The sequence below is a fragment of the Spinacia oleracea genome, chromosome 5 (assembly GCF_020520425.1).
Source record: "Spinacia oleracea cultivar Varoflay chromosome 5, BTI_SOV_V1, whole genome shotgun sequence".
Taxonomy (NCBI): Eukaryota; Viridiplantae; Streptophyta; class Magnoliopsida; order Caryophyllales; family Amaranthaceae; genus Spinacia; species Spinacia oleracea.
The window spans coordinates 81187937-81209424 of record NC_079491.1 but is presented as its reverse complement, the minus strand read 5'-3'; the positions used below and the strand labels follow the sequence as shown (position 1 = coordinate 81209424).

At 36.0% G+C, this 21488-nt stretch overlaps 3 protein-coding genes across 10 annotated transcripts; 2 read left to right on the top strand and 1 right to left on the bottom strand.

Annotated features, from left to right (window-relative positions):
- Nucleotides 1-568: 568 nt before the first annotated feature.
- Nucleotides 569-7656, top strand: LOC110800319 (C2 and GRAM domain-containing protein At1g03370). The gene is made up of 9 exons (XM_022005630.2): nt 569-1724; nt 1835-2935; nt 3220-3402; nt 3517-3800; nt 3905-4021; nt 4244-4506; nt 5370-5538; nt 6609-6878; nt 7011-7656. Exons 1-9 carry the CDS (start codon nt 1376-1378, stop codon nt 7194-7196), a joined length of 2922 nt encoding a protein of 973 aa, XP_021861322.1. The 5' UTR covers nt 569-1375; the 3' UTR covers nt 7197-7656.
- A 776-nt stretch (nt 7657-8432) lies between these two features.
- On the bottom strand, nt 8433-16905 carry LOC110800320 (myb family transcription factor PHL7). Of its 8 annotated transcripts, XR_008920470.1 has the most exons (9): nt 16674-16905; nt 16409-16548; nt 15876-16031; nt 14120-14196; nt 13983-14025; nt 13716-13773; nt 13324-13425; nt 13085-13245; nt 9132-9273 (listed from the first exon to the last, which is right to left on the bottom strand). XR_008920470.1 is itself a non-coding variant. In XM_022005632.2 (8 exons), the coding sequence occupies exons 3-8, from the start codon at nt 16000-16002 to the stop codon at nt 8875-8877; spliced, it is 762 nt and encodes a 253-aa protein (XP_021861324.1). In that variant the 5' UTR covers nt 16003-16031; nt 16409-16548; nt 16674-16887; the 3' UTR covers nt 8433-8874. The 8 variants fall into 8 exon arrangements, 7 of the variants coding, with proteins under 7 accessions (XP_021861324.1, XP_021861323.1, XP_056683901.1 ...); XM_022005632.2 differs by lacking the exon at nt 13085-13245 and having other exon boundaries at nt 8433-9273; nt 13356-13425; nt 13716-13761; nt 16674-16887; XM_022005631.2 differs by lacking the exon at nt 13085-13245 and having other exon boundaries at nt 8433-9273; nt 13356-13425; nt 16674-16886.
- A 1815-nt stretch (nt 16906-18720) lies between these two features.
- On the top strand, nt 18721-19974 carry LOC110800313 (uncharacterized). Its single transcript, XM_022005623.2, has one exon. The coding sequence runs from the start codon at nt 18721-18723 to the stop codon at nt 19972-19974; it is 1254 nt and encodes a 417-aa protein (XP_021861315.2).
- The last annotated feature ends 1514 nt before the right edge of the window (nt 19975-21488 follow it).

Here is a 21488-nt window from a genome sequence, read left to right as displayed (position 1 = left end):
TACAATGTTCAATTGGTGTTAAAAAAAAAGCTAGAGACAACAAATGGAATTATTAGGAAAGAAAGGGAATGGAACAAATAATATGAATGACAATTGATGGTCATGGTTTTTTTTATGTGTAGTCCAATTAATATAAAGATGGAAAAATAAAAGTAGAAAATATTTCGATTGATGTAGAATCAATTAAAAGAACTAAATTTCTTTTTTCATTGGATTGTAATCCGCATCTGAATAAAAAAAAAAAAAGAACTAAATAGACAACCAAAGAATTGGGTAGAAAAAACGAATTAAAGAGGAAAAAAATAAATAAGTTAAATTAACCAAAATTGTCATTGTCTGGCCTCGAACCCCTGACTTGTGGGCATTAAAAATCAAGGAAAATATACTCTATTGACCTACACAATCACATTCCCTAACAATTAGTGCAGATTTTTGTATATAAGCCTTCTGCGTTATTTTTCTTTTTTACACATTTTTAGTTTTTTTTTTTTTTTTTTTTTTTCGGGGTGGCACGTGCCCCCTGACCCTAACGTGGGTCCGCCAATGAGAGGGTGTACGAGATGCACATAATATGTTCTAACACATATAAGGGGTGATAGACTTACCAATTACCATTGATGCACAAATACTAAAGGATAATAAAAATATGATCTCCAAATTAATTTCTTTAAAAATGCTATTTTTAGAATCTAAGATAAAGTTATATGTCGATGAGTTTTATTACTGTTTTTCTTTTTCCTGAAAAAAAGGGAGAGGGTTAAAAGCAAGATGGTGAAAAAGGTAAAATTGAAAAACAGAAAAAAGAGGGAAAAAAAGAAAAGGAAAGATTGAAACTAAGAAGAGGTAACAATGAAGGCGACACTTTTTCAGAAAAGTCTGCGGCGTTTCCTATTTATTTACCCTCCCCATCTTCTTCTTCTTCTTCTTGCTACTTCTACGTAACTTCCCTTTCCTCTCTCTCCGACTCTGTCATCCAATTGAATTGTTCAATTGATTTTCAACGAGTCTAATTTTTAGGGTTCCTGTTCCGACAATTCCATTTCCTAATCTTCTCTCCAATCTTCTGGTTGTTGTTGTTGTTGTTGTTGTTGTTGTTGTTGTTGATTGATTGATATGGAAATTGTATAAAGACTTTTAATCTATCCTATTAGTGCCAGTCTTCGTCTTCGTCTTCGTCTTCGTCTTCGTGTCGTCGTTGTCGTCGGAGTTCCATCTTCCTTGTTTTTTTAGTCTTAGGAGTTGGATAATTCTTTATCATTTAGGCATTCCTTTTAGGGGATAATCTGAGCATACTTTATTAATTGATTCCTACATTTCCCTTTTTGATCCCATATATTCCGAATCCCTTTTTTCTTTTTTTAATAAGGAAAAGAAAATGAAATTAGTGGTGAAAGTGATAGAAGCAAGAAATGTACCAGCAATGGATCTAAATGGGTTGAGTGATCCATACGTGAGAATACATTTAGGAAAGCAGAGGTCTCGAACCAAGGTTGTGAAGAAATGCTTGAATCCGTACTGGGGTGACGAATTCTGTTTCCGTGTTGATGACTTAAGTGATGAGCTTGTCATCTCTGTTTTAGACGAAGATAAATACTTCAATGATGATTTTATTGGTCTTGTTAAATTCCCTGTTTCAAGGGTTTTTGATTCTCCTGATAAATCTCTTGGTACTGCCTGGTACTCCTTGCTACCCAAGACCAAGAAGTCTAAACCCAAGGACTGCGGTATGAATTCGACTCCACTTTTTTCTTCAAATCATGAATGATTGAATGTGTATCATGTATGAATGAATCCCATTGATTTGATTAATTGAATGTTGATTTCTTGTTGTTAGGTGAAATCTGCCTCCACATTTATCTTTCTCAAAACACTTCTTTCTTGGACTTGTCTACTGCCCCTTCCCTTAAGACTCCAAGGAATGACAATGCTGGTTTACATCTAAAATTGAACTCTTTACCTCCAAGATTGGACCCTTGTTCTATCAGTTTTGACGATACATCGGAAAATGTTAACCCCGAATTCCCCGAGGACCCGCCTTCTCCTTCCTCTTTTGATGACCAAATCAAAACTATGCAAGGGAGGGACCAAGGTGTTGAGCTTCCAACCAACCTACCTGGAGGGGTACTTTTAGATCAGCTCTATTCAATCTCCTCTTCTGAACTCAATGCTCTTCTTTTTTCACCAGATTCAAAGTTTCCTGTTACACTTGCAGAATTTCAAGGAAAGACTGAATTACATTTTGGGCAATGGGAATTCGAAAATGATACTTTCAAAAGACTCAACACCTACCTTACGCCGCCATCTAAACTATCCAAGTCTCTTAAGGCTTTTGAAACCCAAACTTATAAACTTGCTAATGCCAACTCTTTTGCAATTTTGATCAGTGTTAGCACTCCAGATGTCATATATGGGAGCACCTTTAGAGTAGAGATGCTCTTCTGCATTACGCCTGGCCCTGATTTGCCATCTGGAGAACAATCTTCAAGGTTACTCACTTCTTGGGGAATGAATTTCGTTCAGAGCACTATGATGAAGGGAATGATTGAGAATGGAGCCCGACCAGCAGTAAAGGAGAGTTTTGATCAACTCTCAACCGTTTTGTCTCAACATGTCAAGCCTGTTGATATCAAGGGTACTGGCTCCCAAAAAGATCAACTTCTGGCTTCATTGCAAGTAGAAACCCAGTCAAATTGGAAGCTGGCAGTTCAATACTTTGCTAATATTACCGTGGTTTCTACTATTATTATTGGAATTTATGTTTTTATCCACATTTGCCTGGCAACACCAAGCACCGTTCAGGGTCTTGAATTTGTTGGACTGGATTTGCCTGATTCAATTGGTGAAGTTATAGTATGTGGTGTCCTGGTCCTTCAACTTAAGAGAATTTTTGACTTGGTAGTGCGCTTCATGCAGGCCAGATCACAATCGCAAAAGGGTAATGCTGATGAGCTTGTTTTTTTTTTTTTTTTTTCACATTGCAAATGATATAGCAAGTACAATATCTTTTAACATAATGATGATAATTCTCATCATTAGTTCTTTCATGTGGCCTCAGTTGAGCTTATTTTTGTTTTCTTAAGGTCACGTCCTTATGGGAACTCAAGTTTGTTCCATTGCAGTATGTGCATCTTTAAACACAAGCTGTGCTTTGTAGTTTTCTTCTGTTTGTGCTTTGTAGTTTTCTTCTGTTTAATTCTACAGTTTTCTGTCTTACTGTAGGCAGTGACCATGGAATTAAAGCACAAGGAGATGGATGGATGCTCACTGTTGCCCTAATTGAGGGAATCAGCTTAGCAGCTGTCGACTCGACTGGTTTCTCTGACCCGTATGTAGTTTTTACTTGCAACGGGAGAACTAGAACAAGCTCAATCAAGTTCCAGAAGCTAGATCCTAAATGGAATGGTTAAGTTGTTTCCTTATCAGTCTCTTATGATAATGGCCGTCCCTGCATACCTGAATAATTGGACATGGATCTAAACTGGATATTTTCCCTTGATGTCTTATGATAAAATGCAGAAATATTTGAATTTGACGCTATGGATGAGCCACCGTCAGTTCTAGAAGTGGAGGTTTTTGATTTTGATGGTCCTTTCGATGAGGCAACATCTTTAGGGCATGCTGAAATAAACTTTCTGAAGGCTAACATATCAGAGCTAGCAGATGTATCGGTTCCTCTCCAAGGAAAGTTAGCACAGGCATGGCAGTCAAAATTGCGATTAAGGATATTTGTGGACGACACTCGAAGTGGTAATGCTGTCAGAGAATACCTTGAAAAAATGGAAAAGGAGGTTGGGAAGAAGGTATTTATGTTCAACTTATTTATGTCCTTTGAACACATATTGTGGTTTCACCATCATTGTTCTTACAGACATGCTTATCAACTACCCTTTTCTTGAATCTGCAGATAAATCAGAGGTCGCCTCAGACAAATTCAGCATTCCAGAAGCTATTCTGCCTTCCACAAGAGGAATTTCTTATCAACGACTTCACTTGCCATCTGAAGCGCAAGATGCCACTGCAGGTATTGTCTCTTCAACAGATGAATGATGCTCAAACTATAGATGCACTATCTCCAAAAATGCCTATGCCAAGCATTTTCTTTATTACCTGTGATCTATCTAAGTTATTTTTCACTTGGAAAGTCTACGATTTGGATAAAGTTGCCAGCCAAGCTGTTGATTTTTTCTTCAACTAACCCACTTTATAAATACCACCTCATTAAGTTGCATCTGCTTTCTTTCAGGGACGTCTTTTTCTATCACCAAGAGTAATAGGATTCCATGCTAGCCTATTTGGACATAAAACAAATTTCTTTTTTCTCTGGGAAGACGTAGAGGACATACAAGTTGCTTCCCCTAATATCTCTTCAATGGGGAGTCCGATTGTTGTAATAACTCTTCGTAAGGGAAAAGGCTTAGATGCAAAGCATGGAGCAAGGACTCAGGATGAGGAAGGGAGGCTAAAATTTTATTTCCATTCGTTTGTGTCTTTCACCATGGCACACAGGTAAATAGTGTGCTCCTATCTTTTTACCAAAATCAATTAGCTGATTATACTTTTGGAAAATTAGCTGAAAGTAACACAGTTTCCCTTGGTCATAATTTAATCTGTATAGAACGAATGAAGCTTTCTTTCAGTCATTAGCTTGTGATTTGCTTCATCTATCCCAATAGAGGTGTTAAATCTTGGAAATACGAGTAATTTAACATTAAGGGCATGCTTGGATTGGGTAATAAAAGTCCAACCACCTTAATAAAAGCACAATGAAGGTGAATTGAGGTGGTTGCAAGGAGGATGGTGTGGTGGTATTGTGATGAGAAGTTGTGGTAGTGGTGGTGTTGTGAGGAGAAGGGAGGAAGGGGGAAGTTATTACCCCCAAAATGAGGGTAATAATCACCCTAGTTGTGGTAGTGGGATGGTGGGTAACTATTCCCCCCATAATGAGGGTATTTGTTCCCCCTTTCCTTTTATTTTCTTCTTGCCAACACTGGCTTGTTCTCTTTGCCACCACTTCATCCCCTTATCATCACCTTCAATTACCTTTTTTTTTTAGTTTGACTTTTATTAACCCCTTAATGCATTACCCTCAATCCAAGCATGCCCTAAATGTGAGTGGGTTTACTTTCAATAAAAACAGATACTCTTGGAAAAATTTGATTTGGAAGTCCAATGGGACAAGCAATATGTCTGAAAGCTGTAGTGGGATGTTTGAAATATCAACTAACTACCTTTCCTCCAAAAGGAGTTTTTAGTTTCTTTTACGAGCCTGCTCAGTTTACAGAATTTTCTGGTGATGAGTGGCTATGCAGTTAGTTGGAAAAGAAATACTTGAAGCCTAACATGCACTATGTTGACAACTCCGTGAACAGAACAGTTATGGCCCTTTGGAAGGCAAGATCCTTGAGCCCTGAGCAGAAGGTGAAAATTGTTGAAGAAGAATCTGAAACTACCAGTCTTCAGACAGAAGAGAGTGGAACCTTTGTGGGTGATGAGGATGTTAGCATGACAGAGGTTTATTCTTCTGCTCTCTCTGTTCCTGTAAGCTCTCTTCTTTCTCTCTCTCTATGAACATGTAGAGTTGTCACCCATCATTGAGCCCTGAAATGCCTTCGTGAAGATTCCTCCCAAAACTTCTGTTTCTATAACAGAATTTAATGCTATGCTTTAATAATTGGACTTATGGTGAACTTAGTATCGCTTATTTTGTGTAGTTGTGCATCTGTTGTCTGCATGATTATTATGGACTATTTTTTCTCCTTACTCCATATATAAGTTTATCAAGCTTTTATTTGTAGTTTACAATAGATGGACTAATATGTTTCACTTGTTGAGTAATTTTAGGCTTTTAGTTGTGAGATTAAAAGGGGCAATTTGTTTTGGTTCACTCGAGAACATGTTCCTGTCATTTCAAGTTTTTCTTTCACTTATAGTATCCCAAATCCAAACGAGATGCAAGAAAATTCTCTGGTTTCTTTTGCTAATTTAAGTTTATTTTGTAAAATAACCAAGTTATTAAGGTTATATCAACCTTTTTCTTCTGAAGGTCTTTGCATGGTCTCCTTAAAAAACCAATTTAGTTAGGCTTTAAGCCTATAGACATGCATTGTCATGTGAAGCACCTCTGATCAGGAAAATTGAAAATGCCTGAACATGGTGTTAGGTTTCGTTGATAAACTTACCTAGCCGTTATTACTGTTTGAAGGAGCAGCCTTATCTGAGAGAGGGTGCACCAATGGAAACTGACTGTAGTGCATACACAATGTTGTTTGTGAGTCTCCTAGTGACTATGCTTTCAATTCTTTCTGTAATGTTAGCCCAAAGACTTCAGACCTAATCATTATCCAGTATTACTTCAAACCCTGCTCCCTTTTTCTTCTTCTGAATCTAGACTTATTGCATGAGGAAAAGGCTAAGTAACTTCGAATTATATCATGATTGTAAGGGTAAATTATTTCTGTTGATAATCATAGTAAGAATATCTTCGTTAGAATTACATTTTTAATTCGGCATGCCTTTTTGTGCCGTTATTAGGCCCTTGATATTCATTTGTTTTTCTTCTATTTATCAAGTTATCAACTTCCTTTTTGTCCTGTACACATTTTTGTTAGATGAACTTCTTGATGGAGTTATTTAGTGGAGGTGAAGTTGACCGAAGAGTCATGGAGAGAACGGGGTGCCTTAATTATTCTTGTTCTCCCTGGGAACTAGATAAAGATGTATATGAAAGGCAAGTGTGCTACAAGTTTGACAAGCGTATTTCCAGCTACAAAGGAGAAGTGACCAGCATACAACAAAAGTCTTCTCTTCCTGAACAGAATGGTTGGCTTATTGAAGAGATTTTGACACTTCATGGGATTCCTCTTGGTGACTATTTTAATGTATGAATGGTTTTGTTTAAACAGCCAACAGTTATTTATTAGGGAAGTGCTTCGTCTCAGAGCACTTTCTGTCTTTTTTTGAAAAATCTGTGTTAATATTAGCTTCCATTGTAATTGTGTTTTTTTTTGCAGCTCCATCTCAGATACCAGCTTGAGGATAGAGCAAAGAGTTGCTCTGTGAAAGTATCATTTGGAATTGCTTGGCTGAAAAGAACTAAACATCAGAAAAGAATCTCTAAAAACATACTCTCAAATCTGGTAGATCGTCTGAAAGTGATGTTTGCTACTGTCGAAAAAGAATATGTAAATGGAAGATAGAAGCTCCAATATTTTTATTGTCGCTTTTAACACCTGATGTCCTCGCAAGATAGATCGTCAGCCTCAGCCTCGCCCTCACACATGTACTTCTCTTTTCAGAACCGAGGCAACTGTTTCCAGAAAAGAGAAGGTTTCACACAATGCAGGTTACAGGTTTCACATCATGATGCTGAGTTTCTTGTAAAATTGCAGGTTTGACGAATTTTTGGTGCTAATTATTGTACATTCAACCACTTGTTGTAACTTGTAACACTAGATAAAGTGTAAGACCCAACTAGGGGTGCACTTACATATTCCAACTGCAGCTGCATCCTCAAATGTTTCCTTATTTTGGGTCTCCTTGTGAGTAATTTGTAAAGGGAGAAATTTGTTCACTTTTGTTAACTTCCCAAAATCAGAGAATGAATGTCAAAAAATAAAGGTTAATAATTCTAAGTCAAAATCTTGGACTTGTTGTTCACATGTTTAGCCAAATGAATCGATTTATGGTGGATTTTATTTATCTGATTTATACTGATTTTTCTGAATTTATTTTATCTAAACTACATTTATCAAAACTTATTTTAGTTACTGTATAAATTATACTTCCTCCGTTCTTTTTTAAATGACACAATTATTTAGGCACATTTGCCAATGCACGATTTCAAACATTAACATCTGTAATTGTGTATCGGAAAAAATTATAAAAAGTTGATATTTTAAATAATATTTACTGATACAAATCTAATAAGACCCCACACGACTATGTTTTTCTTATGTATAAACCACAAAATGAAGTCAAAGGTGTTTGTGTGAATAGTGTCTAAAACCTCATTGTGTCATGTAAATAAGAACAGAGGAAGTACTTGAGTAACTCTTATTTTTTTTCCTGAACTTATAGATGGTCTTACACGCACAAAGTGTACTTATCTAAACTTATTTTTCCTTAAATAAGTGAAAATAAGGTGAACAAAACAGTCTTAATGTCATAAATTATTAACCACTGATCTTTGACACGAATACAGATTTACAATGACAATATATTTGTCGGTTTATTTTTCAACTCATGGTAAATATTTAGGTTGTGAATCATTTATCAAATGAGCAATCTATAATTCGCAATTTCAAAGCCTGTGAAGACCCTGTGCTAAAATTGGATGGGATGATTTTGGAAGCTCGTCAAATCCCAAGATTTCCAACACTAGGGAGATATTATTGGATATGGTACATATTTGGTAAATAAATGAATTGTACATATTTGGTAAATAAATGAATTAACAAGAAGCAAGAGACATGCTCAACATGATAAGCAGTTAAATGCACAGGACATGCTCAACATTTCCAAAAGGAATGAGCAACAAATGATTTGGACTTAGGTAATTGATGCTTATAACATCGACAACAACAGAAATAAGCTCGGAATGAAAAACATTCACAGTGCCCAGGCCAGCACCAGAGGTGAATCGCTCGAACTTGTACTGCAATAATCTAGCAACTATTCCTGAAGCCTGATTAAATTAGTAATAGAAGCCCAAAACAGTTACAGGATTAACAGAGAAGATGTGTTCCCTTGGAAACTTAGTACAAGGAATTACTTGCTAATGAAGACCTGTAGCAAGTGAGATACTTCATAGTTTTTCTGATTAATGCAAACAAATCAAATCTCCGGCATAACCATGGTGCTTTTGTTGAAGAGACTCTAGTATTCACTGGATGAATATTGGTTTGAAAATGCTTCATCATTGGTCAAACATGGATTCCTTACTGTCTCTTCTATAAGATTTTCACATGTGGTAGCATCAAGGCAAATAGAGTCAGGAGTCAATGGCTCGTGTTGAGATGAGAAAGACTCGTCATCTAAAGATGGGTTCTTCGAAACTGCACATTCTCTGCTGTTTTTGCCTAAGGGTGATTCTGATGTAGGAGCAGGAGTTGCTGGGTCACTCTTTGTAGGCTCAGGGCACATTAATGAGCCTGACCCAGAATCTCCAGAGCCAGGCATTTTAGCAAGAGTTCCACTGAGGCGCTGCTGCTCCTCTATTATTTTCTTCAAGTATTTACCTTGTGCTTCTATTCGCAATTGCAGCTGTCTTTGCACCTATTTCACATCAAATACATAAACTGATTCTGAAACTAGGATTTGTTGTACTTGAAGCACTAGATTTGTTACAACACATAAACACAAACAGAAGTCTAGCAAAGATTTTGTTTCCAAAGGAAAATGGCACCAGTTAACACAACACCTTGTAGACATTGAACAGTCCTTTAAACTGGGGAGAAACATAAAATCAAGTACTAATCATGTATAAAACATGCGAAATTAAAGGGAAGTTAACATTAATAATATTAAAAAAAAAAAAAAAGAAGTCCACATGCCTAGTGTTTGGAGTAGAGCCACATCACCATGTACTATAATCAATTTTACAGTAGAGACCAGAAACAAAATTTCCTCCTTCCATTTCTAAATAAATTGGTCCTTCCCTTCCTCCCCTCTAAACAACAACAAAAACAACAACAAACACTTTACGTTTGAACCATAGTTTCTACTGTCCATCACTTCAACACTTACATTGGCACCACCTTTTTGAGAAAATAAAATTCAATACTTAATGTGACAAAACAAAGGCTTCATAATTGGCCGAAGAAAGATCGATGGATTTAGAGTTTGAACCACCTGAAGGAGCAAAATACTCAATGATGAGGGGTATGGCCGTATGGGTATTGATATAATCTCAAAGGATGCAACGGCTAGAAGTTTATAATCAGCCATCATGGAATTTTTTTCTCTCAATTGTAACCTGAACTCCTCAACAAATCTCTTTTCGGACATGTTAAAACTGTATTTAAAGATACACCCAAGGGAATGAAGTCTGACAATTCTTCTAAAAAAAATGAGGCTTAGCACCTGAGGAAAAGAAAAAATGTCTCCATAACGCTTAGGCTTTGTTCTCTTCGCCTTATTCTTATTGTTTATTACTTATTCTTCTTAACTCAGATCAAACTAAAAAATTCAAACTAGACCAGAAAAAACAAAAAATACTCATAGAAAATATTCAGACTAGATCAGACACACTAGAAAAATTCAGACGAGACCAAAAACTAGAAAAATCATACCACACCAGGTGAAGAGAACAGAACCTAATGTACCGAACTTATATTATTATTATCTGTTATCTAAAAGTTTGCTGAAATTGTAAGAGTCACAACTTATTTCGTCTAAACTTATATTATTTGAACTTGTCTAAACTTATTTTTTCTGAATTTATATTATCTGGACTTAATGACAAAATAAGATGAACAAAACAAGCCCTTACAAGTCTCACATACCCAAAAAAAAAAATTTAAATAGATTAGAGGGCAAAATATACAAGTCTCCTGACACTCTCCGGGAGGACAGGTTTCATTGTCTCAAGGCTAAGACAAGATAGGGTCCATTAAGCCTCAGAAGAACTCCAGAATATGAAGAAAAAAGATTTTACAAAGGTGTTATTTCAGATAGCAACATAATTGGGAAAACTCTTTTTAGCCTTCATTTTGAAAGTTTCAACATTATTGCCATTGCAATAGAAGAGTATAAAGATCTCAGCATTCTTAGGGCCTCTTCAGACCAATGAACAACAAAATAAATACGGGCATTAAGACAGATCATTCTAACTAGCCCACCTAATGCTAAAAGCTGCACACAAGGCAGGAAAAGGTGATGGACTGATGACTCGTGGCTGGCATAAGGAGGTGTCATGGATCCAGTATTTTATTATACAGGTCATGTCAGCTTTAGACATGTTCCACACCCGATTTGCCAATTTAGCAAACAGGCATTCCATTTTCCAGAATGCTGGTATTAGACCTAAGAATAGAGGGCTAATTTATGTCATAACTCATAATGGATATGTGAAGCAGAAAATTGAGGGAGCAGAAACTTTTTCCTGAAAACATAGCAAGCTAAACCCACCTAGTAACCAAAAGGACCAAACACCTAACAAAAACTTGTGTATTTTATTGTCTCACACAAAAACAAAAAACAAACCAATTTGGTGAAAGCATCTTTATCAAGATGTTGTGCAATGAAGATGTGAAGATCTCAGATAAGTGAGAGCAACTTGTAGTTTTAGAAGTAAATGCGTCAAAAGTATTTGAAATAATGATTCTTGCAAATAATAAATAGTTGCTTGTTTGTTCACAAGTGGTAAGTATTGAAGTCTATCTTCATAGTTCTGATCCAAAATCTTCAAATTTCAGATATATTTCAACTTCAAAATCTTCAACTTTCCAAAGGGGGGGGGGGGGGGGGGGGGGGTTGTATTTTGAAAAGACAAGAAAACGACAAAAGCTTGATTCAATTATCATTAAGTTAAAAGATATCAAGACCTACGATGGCTGGAATCTTTGATCTCATACTAAATATGATTAAGATTCATTAATCACAAAGATTGAAGTTCATCAAGTTTGTGATTGTTGAGGCAATTTATCCTTTTTCCTTGTTAGTTCTTTTATTATTCCAAAAGATACAAACCCCCCCAAGACCGTAGCCTGTAAAGTGGAAAAAGTTTCGGAAATTTGAAGTTTTTGGATCAAAGTAGTATATGAGGCAAGGATATTAGCCTTAGTGATCCTTGATTGAGGATTTTCTTAAATACTTGAGGATTTTGTTGACGGGTTTCGGCCCTCAAAAATACCACCTTTACTTTTGTTGTTCGTTGAGTGAGTTCTCCCCCAAAAAGTTTTTGTTCCATTTATTTCCGATTCTTGTGTGCCAGATGCACATACATAATCAAACAATTCTGTCGTTCCTTAATTCTAGGAGCCACTATTTTCTTACTCCCAAAAGATTGTAAGGATATTTCATCTCTTTAACCCCACCAAATTTGAACCAAGTCCCACAATTAGTGCCAGGCCACTACCATATTCGAGCAACCCTCTTTCTCTCTCACAAAATTAATATTTCCTATTAGATTTGATGCATGTAATTTCTTGAGTGTACTTGGTTGTTTAAGAATTATTTGGTGAAACAGATATTTTGTGATGGAAATGTGGATGTACATGGAAATAGAAGAGTTCTCACGGGTTCGTCTTGGATTGAAAGGATGCATGTTGAAGTGGATTAAGTATTGCGCTCAATGGGTGTTCGGTGTACCTAGTGTTGCAGCAATACTTCATGGTCATGTACCTCGTTGTTTTAATGAAGCTTTAGTTTATATAGATAGAACTCAGATTGTGTAATGTAATCCCTCTGGCTGCTTAGTTTACAATGAAGTGATTCCATATTTGGACCCCATAATTGTGAGAGATAAGATTCCAGGCAACCAATACACATGATGAGGAGCTATAACTCAATTATGGTATTAATTGGCTGGACTAGTTTTTAAAGCATCCTGTTCTTTTTAGATATGCTTATTTCATCGGTCTTGTAATAAAGATTACACTTTATCCAAATTAACAATCTTTTTGCCTTTCGATTCTCATTTATAGAGCATTCAATTTTTTGTAAGCAAAACACTAGATGGTAATGGTTCGTTTAAACCATAAACTTCTGATCGGATGATTTTACTTTTTTTTTGGTAGCCTCAGTTTTACATGCATAAACTTGTTAAATCTATTATGCCATGAGGCCCATGACAACCCTGCACAGCTGCACCCCCAAGTCCCAAACAAGTACAAATGATAAAAATATAAAACAGATAACTATCAAGTCCAGTAGCCCCTGAAAATACATTATGCTAAGCAGATCTGCTCACTCACTGCCTAAGAAACCATAATAATGTTGACAAGGGCGTAGAGAACTTCTGCCACATCAAACAAATAAAAAGAAATCTAAACGACACCAGTATAGTGTCTCAGAACCTAGACTGGTATCACTTCCCTCCCATTTACTATCTGCTTTAAAAGCGAAAAAGTGCGAGAAAACAAACCGGTCTGTGGTGATGTCAGAAATTTGGCTTTTGACACATTTCAAAGAAGAGCATAATGTTAGCAGAACAACCACCCTCGGCCTCTTCCCAAGAAACAAAATGAGAGAAAGGGGGGCATGAAGATGAAGAAAAACATCAGGTTTGCACCCACAGTCCTACACCTAACAAGAGTCACTTAACATAAGCGGAACGAAACAACAATTGGAATGGATAAACTTTCAAGAGAAATAGGATCTAACAGTTTTATAGAGACTGACAAAGAAACACATGCCTCCAATTGCTCATGCAATCGCTTCTGCACCTCCATCTGCAACTTTAGTGCCTCAGTAATTTGCATACCACTGCAAAAGAAGAAAACTCCAATCAGCATGACTTTCCACCTTAATCCAATTGTAAAAGACCTGCACTAACTTAAAAAGACTGGGCTGACTGGCTATATCTAGCTAGCACCCCCATCACCTCAAAAAACCCTTCATACAAAAGGTGAATCTAATATTATCTTTTCATCAATACAATATAAATTAGATGTAAATGACAATTTTTCTCCATCTACTGTACTTCCTCAACTGAATGTTACAAGAAAAATAACATAAAGCGGATAAATTAACAACATAAAACAAGATTAACTTACGATGAACTTTCCAAACCATAAAGCAAATCTGCAGATTCCTTCTTGTCTGTTTTTTCCCCTAGCATAACAATGCCAAATTTGAAAAATAAATATGGCAAAAGTAACAAAAATGAATCACCTTAAAAGGGGAAATGAAAAGCAAATCTATCAAACCCAGAACACAAACATCAATTTTATGCTGCAGGATTACACGCAGATAATAATAACAAACCATATTATGGACATCAAAACAAATAACCTTTAGCACAATCGTGTAAGAATACTAACCCTCGGATAAGGAATCGGGAAGGTACTTAGCAAGACGATATTTCTGAAAGGAAGAACATGAGCAATGGAAAAAGAAGCGCTATTATTATTTTACAGCTGAATACAAGATAAGAAAAACAAGTCCATAAAAGAGTTACCTGTAAATGGCTTTTCACATGGTATATTGTCAAGCCCTGTACCCCCATAACCCTAAGGACACCTTTGGGTGTAGCACCTGAAAGAAATAAGAATTAAGTTTAGGCAATAATAATGATTATAAAATGAAAACTATAAATTGACTTTTGGATACCTCTTCTGACAAGCCTAAGCCATCTAAACCTAGCCTCTTGCATCTTGTTTTCCATATCAAACAAATAGTTAACCTGCCCTATCCTTTAAAGCCCCAGAGCTCGAGGTCTACTTCTACCTAAATATATAAAGCTTGTGAAGTTTCTTTCTTGCACATATACCATACTTGTTGATTTGTGTCTTTCCATAATGTTCATCTTTGGCTTATTACTCATATGAATAAGACAGTAGATTGAGGAAGATATAAAAACACCTTTCGTAAAAGAGAGGATCCCGCAATCATTTGGATGATGGCATGGAAGGAAACAAACAGAACAAATTACAAATTTAATCCCAATTCCCAAACTTATGCCGAGTAGTGCAAAAATAAATGAATGACTTAGATATTTATGTCATGAGATGTTTATTGGCCTAATCTTTCTAGCACGTAGTACTATTAGGGACTAGGCTCTGTTGCAATCCCAAAATTATCCTAATTAGTCCAAAAAGGTATGTTTACATGCCCTTACACTCATTAGCATAATGATACTCGTACTCCTAAAATTTGTATGATGCTAAGGATCCAATATTATTATTATTATTATTATCATTACCCCATTGCCTTAAAGAGGCTCCCGCAAGAAGTGGGGTAAGGGGGGGTCAGGTGTACGCAGCCTTACCCCTGCAATTGCAGAGAGGTTGTTTCCAATTGACCCAAAAGCGATAACGGGACAACGGAAAGACCATCTTCTACTTCATGGAAAGGAAGCGAATATGTTTTAAGAGCCATTTTGATTTAGTCCATTACATCCCACAGCTAAAAGAACAAATGAATCTTTGGCTCCATCGGAAATGGTTGATTGTCACACATAACAAAACACATGCACAACCACAAAAAAGACATCGCTCAATCTTCCGTTTTCTATTTCACATAATTATATAACCATTATTGTTATTGTTATCAAAAACCAGAAAATAGAAGTCTGTTTTGTTCTTTATATGAATATGCAATCTGGTGGTGTATATAACTGGTCAATACACAATATACCCATTAATCATTATTGTTATCAAAACCAGAAAATTGAAGTGTGTTTTGTTCATATTGCTTTCTAGTCAGGGCATTACATAATCATTGAACAACCAATATGCAGAATAACAGTACAAAATCCCTAGTGCTATCAAACCAAAAAATACAGAAAGCCTATTCATAAGTCGTAAAAACTAAAAGAGAAAGTGGATTACATGCAGCCACTAGGACATTAACAACCTCATGCTAAGGAAAAATCACAGGTCTGCTCCAAACACCCACTGAACAAACTGAAAAAATTGAATGAACAAAAATATGCGCTGATAAATGGAAGAACATAAACAAGTTAAACAAGTGAACCATTTCATATTTAAGGAGGACGGAATTTTTTTGATTTGGAGACATTAAGATCAAGTATATATTATGTAAGCCTATGATTCATAAGGTGTTGGGGAAGGGGGGACAATTGGTCAAACACAAAGAGAATGAATACTAGAACCCCTATCCGGGGGCAGATCACTAACAAGCATGTCCCTCCTAGGTCCTCAGTTAACACCATCGTATTCCAAGCAAGTATCATGGGAGTTAAAGGAACTTACGATCTGGCCCACCAAGTTGTGCTACGGCATCAACAAAACGTTCATGAAGTTCATTGGTCCAACGGAGTCGCTGCTTCGAAGACATACTATGGTTGTTACTGAGATTATTGCCGTTGACTGGATCCATTGTTACCAGCACCACAGTCCAAATGCCAACTAGAGGAAGGATTTTCGACATGTAAATTTGTAATGTTTACACGTAATACACAAGTTTGGCTATGGTAAAGAACAGGAGATGCACAATCATAAACAGAAGATGCACAATCATAAACAAAAGATGCACAATCAAACAGGAGGGTTTTATCTTATCATGTTAAGATTGAAAAGGAAAAACAAAGTGTTCAAGTGAATTAAGTACAAGATTACTAGTGTAATGTTCAGACTCGCATCAGCATAACTCACTCAAGTCCAAAACCCTCCATATCTCCCAAAAACCATAGCTCATTCATCAGAAAACTAAAGAAATTTAAACCAGAACTTTGATAAAACCTGTTGGTCGAATTGGCAATATGATCATTGAATCAAAAACATACCCGCAGAAGCGCAGATGCAGTGGTTTGCTGATCTTGGGTTTGATGCGCTTTAAACGCAGTGGTTTTCAAATCCTGCGTTTGATTCGGCTTGATCGTGGTGATAAAACACAAGCATTCCAGGAATTTAGTCAATTGGAAATCTAGACAAACATATAAAGTGAGAATCAAATCATACTTTGTTCTACAAGTCATTGCAAACCTTAATTTCAGAAACATTCATTCGAGAAGAGGGAGAGAGAGAAGTAGATTTCCAAAAAAGACAAACCTTAGAAATCTTTCTTAGTTCTGCTGCCATTCTGTCATGGAGAATGGAGAATCTACAGGGAAGCAGCTTCGCTGGGTTGCCGGCAGCAGGTTTCAGGAGGAGAAAGGAGGGGGAGAAAGAGAGTCGGAGATACAAGTATGAATTTCAAATGTAGCTCAACTTCAAAACATTTTACCTCTATTGTTTTCCGTTTCCTATTTACACCTACTTGGATTTGGTAATACAGATAGGGATGAGGATAAGAGCATGTTTATCAAATAATTTTGGTCTTCAACCTAATGAAATACTTCGTTTGTTCTTTTTAAATGACATAATTATTTATGCACGTTTATTAATGCACGATTTTCAAATATTAATATTTTTCATTATGGATGAGAAAAAATTATAAAAAGTTGATATTTAAAAACTATTCATTGATACAAATCTAACAAGACTACACACGACTATATTTTGTCTTATGTATACTAGTTGGGCATTCGCGTGTTACGCACGCGGCAGCCAACTTGGTTAATCAATGGTTGAAGCTGATTTTCCAATCAACGGTAGTTAGATATTATTGCTCTACCTTTTTATATATATCTAAAAAAACAGAAAAGAACATAGCATCAAGGAAGTTATCTGATCTGTTATCAAAAAAAGAAAAAAAAAGAAGTTATCTGATCAAAAGGTAATGTTAAAGATGACTTAGTTAAAATGCCTATCAATATGTTTATTAACTTGTCCTTTAATCATCATTTAATTTCATGACAAATAATGATTAATATTTTTTTTACTCACAAATTAATGATGATAATAGTAAACCTGAATGGTCATAGATAAATTTTCTATTATCGAAAAAAGTAATTTATCTTAGTAGCAGGTAAGTGAAATACAAGGGATATATTTTACAACCTATGCATACGCAGTGTTTCGGCATGGTGATAGTTGTACATAATATAGAACATATTTCACAATACGTGCATCTATTGTACTACAGAAGGGTATATAGTTATTGCACATTATATGTTCAAGGTTTAACTTCCAAAATGTGTTTAGTTGTGCGTACGTGGTCATCTCTATGTTGAATGTTTGATTACATAGAATTGTAATGCGGTCCTCGACAAACGAATGTTGTTTGTTGATACTACACATGGACAAATCCTAATTTTACCAAAAACCTTACTCATTCAAGCCTAATACTATGTCATCTCAAAGTCAATCTTTTTGTTGGCACTAATTTTTTTTTAGTAGAATATAATCACGATTAGTCATTGTGTAAATCATATACGCATTACGTAGGTGAAATATTGAATAAATCCTAATAACAACCAAACTAGTAGAACAATTCACTCGTAATATCCTATGTTTAAATTGTTACATTTGGTGTAGAAAAAAGAAAATATATACATAACAAAATTATAATATTGGTACCGTATATTATGAAAAGATGCATACTATTTGAGTTTGTACTAAATATAAAGAATCAACTAAAACAAATAAGAATTAAGATGCAAGAACAAAATTTACTTTGTAATTTATTATAATAATTTAATAAACTTTGGTATGCATATATCTGATATATAACATATACTCCCTCCGTTTCTTTTTGATCTTCCTGTTTGGAGTATTGGGTGGAAATTAAGAAACTGGAATCTTTTAATGATTGGGTGTAAGAGTAATGATTGTGAATAAAGTAAGGAGAGAGAAAACATTAAACAAATAAGGAAAATTGAGATATTTTATTAAATTAATGGGGAAATCAGAAAATCGATCTGTTACAAAGAGGGACCACTTTTGTTGAGTTGGGGACCTCAACACCAAAAATGGACCAATGAGAATTCAGTATACTCAAATACACGGATCAGCATACAATACCAACAGTGTCATCATTTTTCCCCCTAAAATTTTTGAGGGAAATTTCCCTCCAAAACGAAATTTAGGATTTCCCTCCAACTAAAAAAACAGAGTACACATATAAAAGACTTCTTGTTTTGCAAACATAAATACAACTTGACAAAACTTCCAACCTCAATCTCTGACATCACTTGGCTTCCAAAAAATTAAAATCATGGCTTCAGATCAAGAGGATGATGAATTCCTCGGATTTTCAGACGATGAAGGTGATGGTTCCAGCACGGATTCTGACTCGGGGGACGAAGGAGTTGCTGTTGAAGATGGTGCAGTGCCCACAAATGCTCATCAATATGGGGACATGGAGCAATTTCAGCAAGTACCAGATTTAAATGAACTGGCACAAGACTTTCCAAATGAAGATGGGACAGCATCAACAAACTCAGCAAACTCACAGGTTGTTCCACATTTATTTGATTTAAACACCCCTCAAACAGATGAGTCAGAAACATCTCCATACCATGAAACAGCAACTCCTATTAACATTGGTCATCATAAGCCGGGGAAGCCAAGGTTAACTGTTGGATTGAAGTTGGAAATTTTGATTTTCCTCCTACGTAGGAAAAAATCAGGTTTAGAGAAACTCTTCAAGGGGACAATCAAAGAGGCAGCTATCAAGTATGATTACACTCCAAGAACAATCGGAAGCATATGGAACAAGGCCAGGAGACAGAAGGAAGAAATGCAAACATATGATATGTCCACCAATTTCCACAAATGTGGCAGAAAAAGAAAAGAAGTACCATATGAACAAATTGTAGAGATTGCAATGGGGGACAGAACATGCATTATAGATCTTGCAAGGATGCTTAATTTGAGCCCGTCAACAGTTTGGAGATTAATCAAGAGAAAGGTGTTAAAGGCTCACTCAAGTCCCTTATGTCCCGGTATTTCAGAAACTTGCAAGATGACAAGAATGAGATGGGTACTTAGATTAATTATGGATTACTCAATACCACATGACCCAACATATTATGGCATGTATGACTTCATTCACATAGATGAAAAATGGTTTTACCTAACACAGAAAAGTCAAAGAGTATATCTTGCAAACAATGAACCAAAGCCACACAGAATTGGAAAGTCAAGAACAAAAATCCATAAGTTTATGTTCATGGCAGCAGTGGCAAGGCCAAGATGGGGTGATGATGGCAATTGTGAGTTTGATGGAAAATTAGGTATTTTTCCATTCACAAATTCAGTTGCAGCTAAAAGAACATCAAAGAACAGAGTGAAGGGGACAATAGAAACCAAGCCAGTGAAGTCAGTGAATCAAATAGCAACAAGGGACATGATGATCAACATGTTAATTCCAACAATCAAAGAGAAATGGCCACCTCATGTCGGGGAAAAGGTGATCTACATAATTCAAGACAACGCAAAAGCACACATATTGCAATCTGATCCATAGTGGCAACAACACTACAAACAAGATGGGTTTACTTTTGTATTAACTCAACAACCAGCAAACCGTCCAGATTGTAACATATTGGATTTGGGGTTTTTTAGGTCAATACAATCACTCATGCATAAGAAAATGCCAAAGACAGTGGAAGATTTAAGTGGAGCAGTGATGGACTCTTACAAAGAACTTCATCCAAAGACATTGTCTAATGTGTGGATGACACTACAATATGTGGGTAATGAAATTCTAAAACATAAGGGAGACAATAACTACCAACTTCCACACAACAAGAAAAAAAATTTAGAGGATGAAGGCAATCTGCCAGAACAAGTGAAGGCACCAATATGGGCAGTGAATGAGTGCACACAACTCTATGATGAATGGAAAGCAAATCAATGAAGCAAGGGGAAAAAGATAGGTAACTTTTTGTGTTTTGGGGACATGTTTTGAAAGTAACACGAATATTTAAAATGTCACTTTTGTGGGCTTGAATGTAAGCATTACATGTAGGCAAAACATTTTGTAAATGTCAATCATTTTGGAAAGTTCAATGAATGAAATCAATGTTATTAATGAGAATGTTGTTTTTTAATTTATAACATAACATAACCAAGGCAACACAAGAAAAAGGTAGCAAGAACAAGGAAAAAGGCAACACAAATATCCTTGTTCTGACTTATTTAACAGAACATAACCCAGGCAACACAAATATAACCAACATAACAAAGGCAACACATAACATAACTTTATTGGTTCTCAGTTTGTAGTTGGTTTTCATCATTGAATCCTATACTTTAATATCCTACTCCCAAATGGAGTAAATGACTAACACACATATACATGGGAAAGGAAATTAACTCCATTTGAGATAGGATACTAAAAGTTCAGGATACTCAGGACACACAACATCACTTCTCTAGACACATCGGCTGCTAAGTGGAAAGAATGCATATCACATCATTAATTTCAGATGGAAAATCTTCCCACTTAGAAACCGATGTGCCGAAAGACTTAATATTCGAGTTAGAAAATCAATTCATCATTGAACAAGACAACAATAACAAGGCAGCAAGAGCAAGGCAGCAAAAACAAGATACAACGATCTCAGAATGTCCCCAAGCATCACCAACACAAACCCCATCCACTAACACTTAGCTCCTGAAAAGCATCATTGATGCTAATGGCGCATGAGTGTTAATGGAAGACAGGGTTTGAGTCTCAGCACATGATGACTCATCATAGATCAAACAAAACATGTTATTTTGGGTCTAAAGGGAACAACTAGCAACTAAGTAAACAAGACATGAATTGCCTCTCCGGTCTAATGCCAGTTTATATGTCACGGATTCAATTTCATTGTTGCCCAAGACATTAAAACTGGCAAAAGATCGGAAAGCCAAAACAAATCATGTTATTTTGGGTCATCACATGAACAAGGCAACATGAACAAGTCAGAAATGAACAAGGCAACATGAACAAGTCAGAAATGCACAAGGCAACAAGAACAAGGCAGCAATGAA

What these genes read in the sequence shown, in the direction of transcription:
- LOC110800319 (XM_022005630.2), top strand. Translation starts at nt 1,376, where the DNA reads ATGAAATTAGTGGTGAAAGTGATAGAAGCAAGAAATGTACCAGCAATG. An exon ending in CAGATCACAATCGCAAAAGG is followed by an intron (nt 2,936 to 3,219) that starts GTAATGCTGATG and finishes GTCTTACTGTAG; the next exon opens with GCAGTGACCATGGAATTAAA. An exon ending in CTTCTGCTCTCTCTGTTCCT is followed by an intron (nt 5,539 to 6,608) that starts GTAAGCTCTCTT and finishes CATTTTTGTTAG; the next exon opens with ATGAACTTCTTGATGGAGTT.
- LOC110800320 (XM_022005631.2), bottom strand. Translation starts at nt 16,002, where the DNA reads ATGGATCCAGTCAACGGCAATAATCTCAGTAACAACCATAGTATGTCT. An exon ending in ACAACTTGGTGGGCCAGATC is followed by an intron (nt 14,197 to 15,875) that starts GTAAGTTCCTTT and finishes TATTTCTTTCAG; the next exon opens with GTGCTACACCCAAAGGTGTC. An exon ending in ATGTGAAAAGCCATTTACAG is followed by an intron (nt 14,026 to 14,119) that starts GTAACTCTTTTA and finishes TCTTCCTTTCAG; the next exon opens with AAATATCGTCTTGCTAAGTA.
- LOC110800313 (XM_022005623.2), top strand. Translation starts at nt 18,721, where the DNA reads ATGGCTTCAGATCAAGAGGATGATGAATTCCTCGGATTTTCAGACGAT.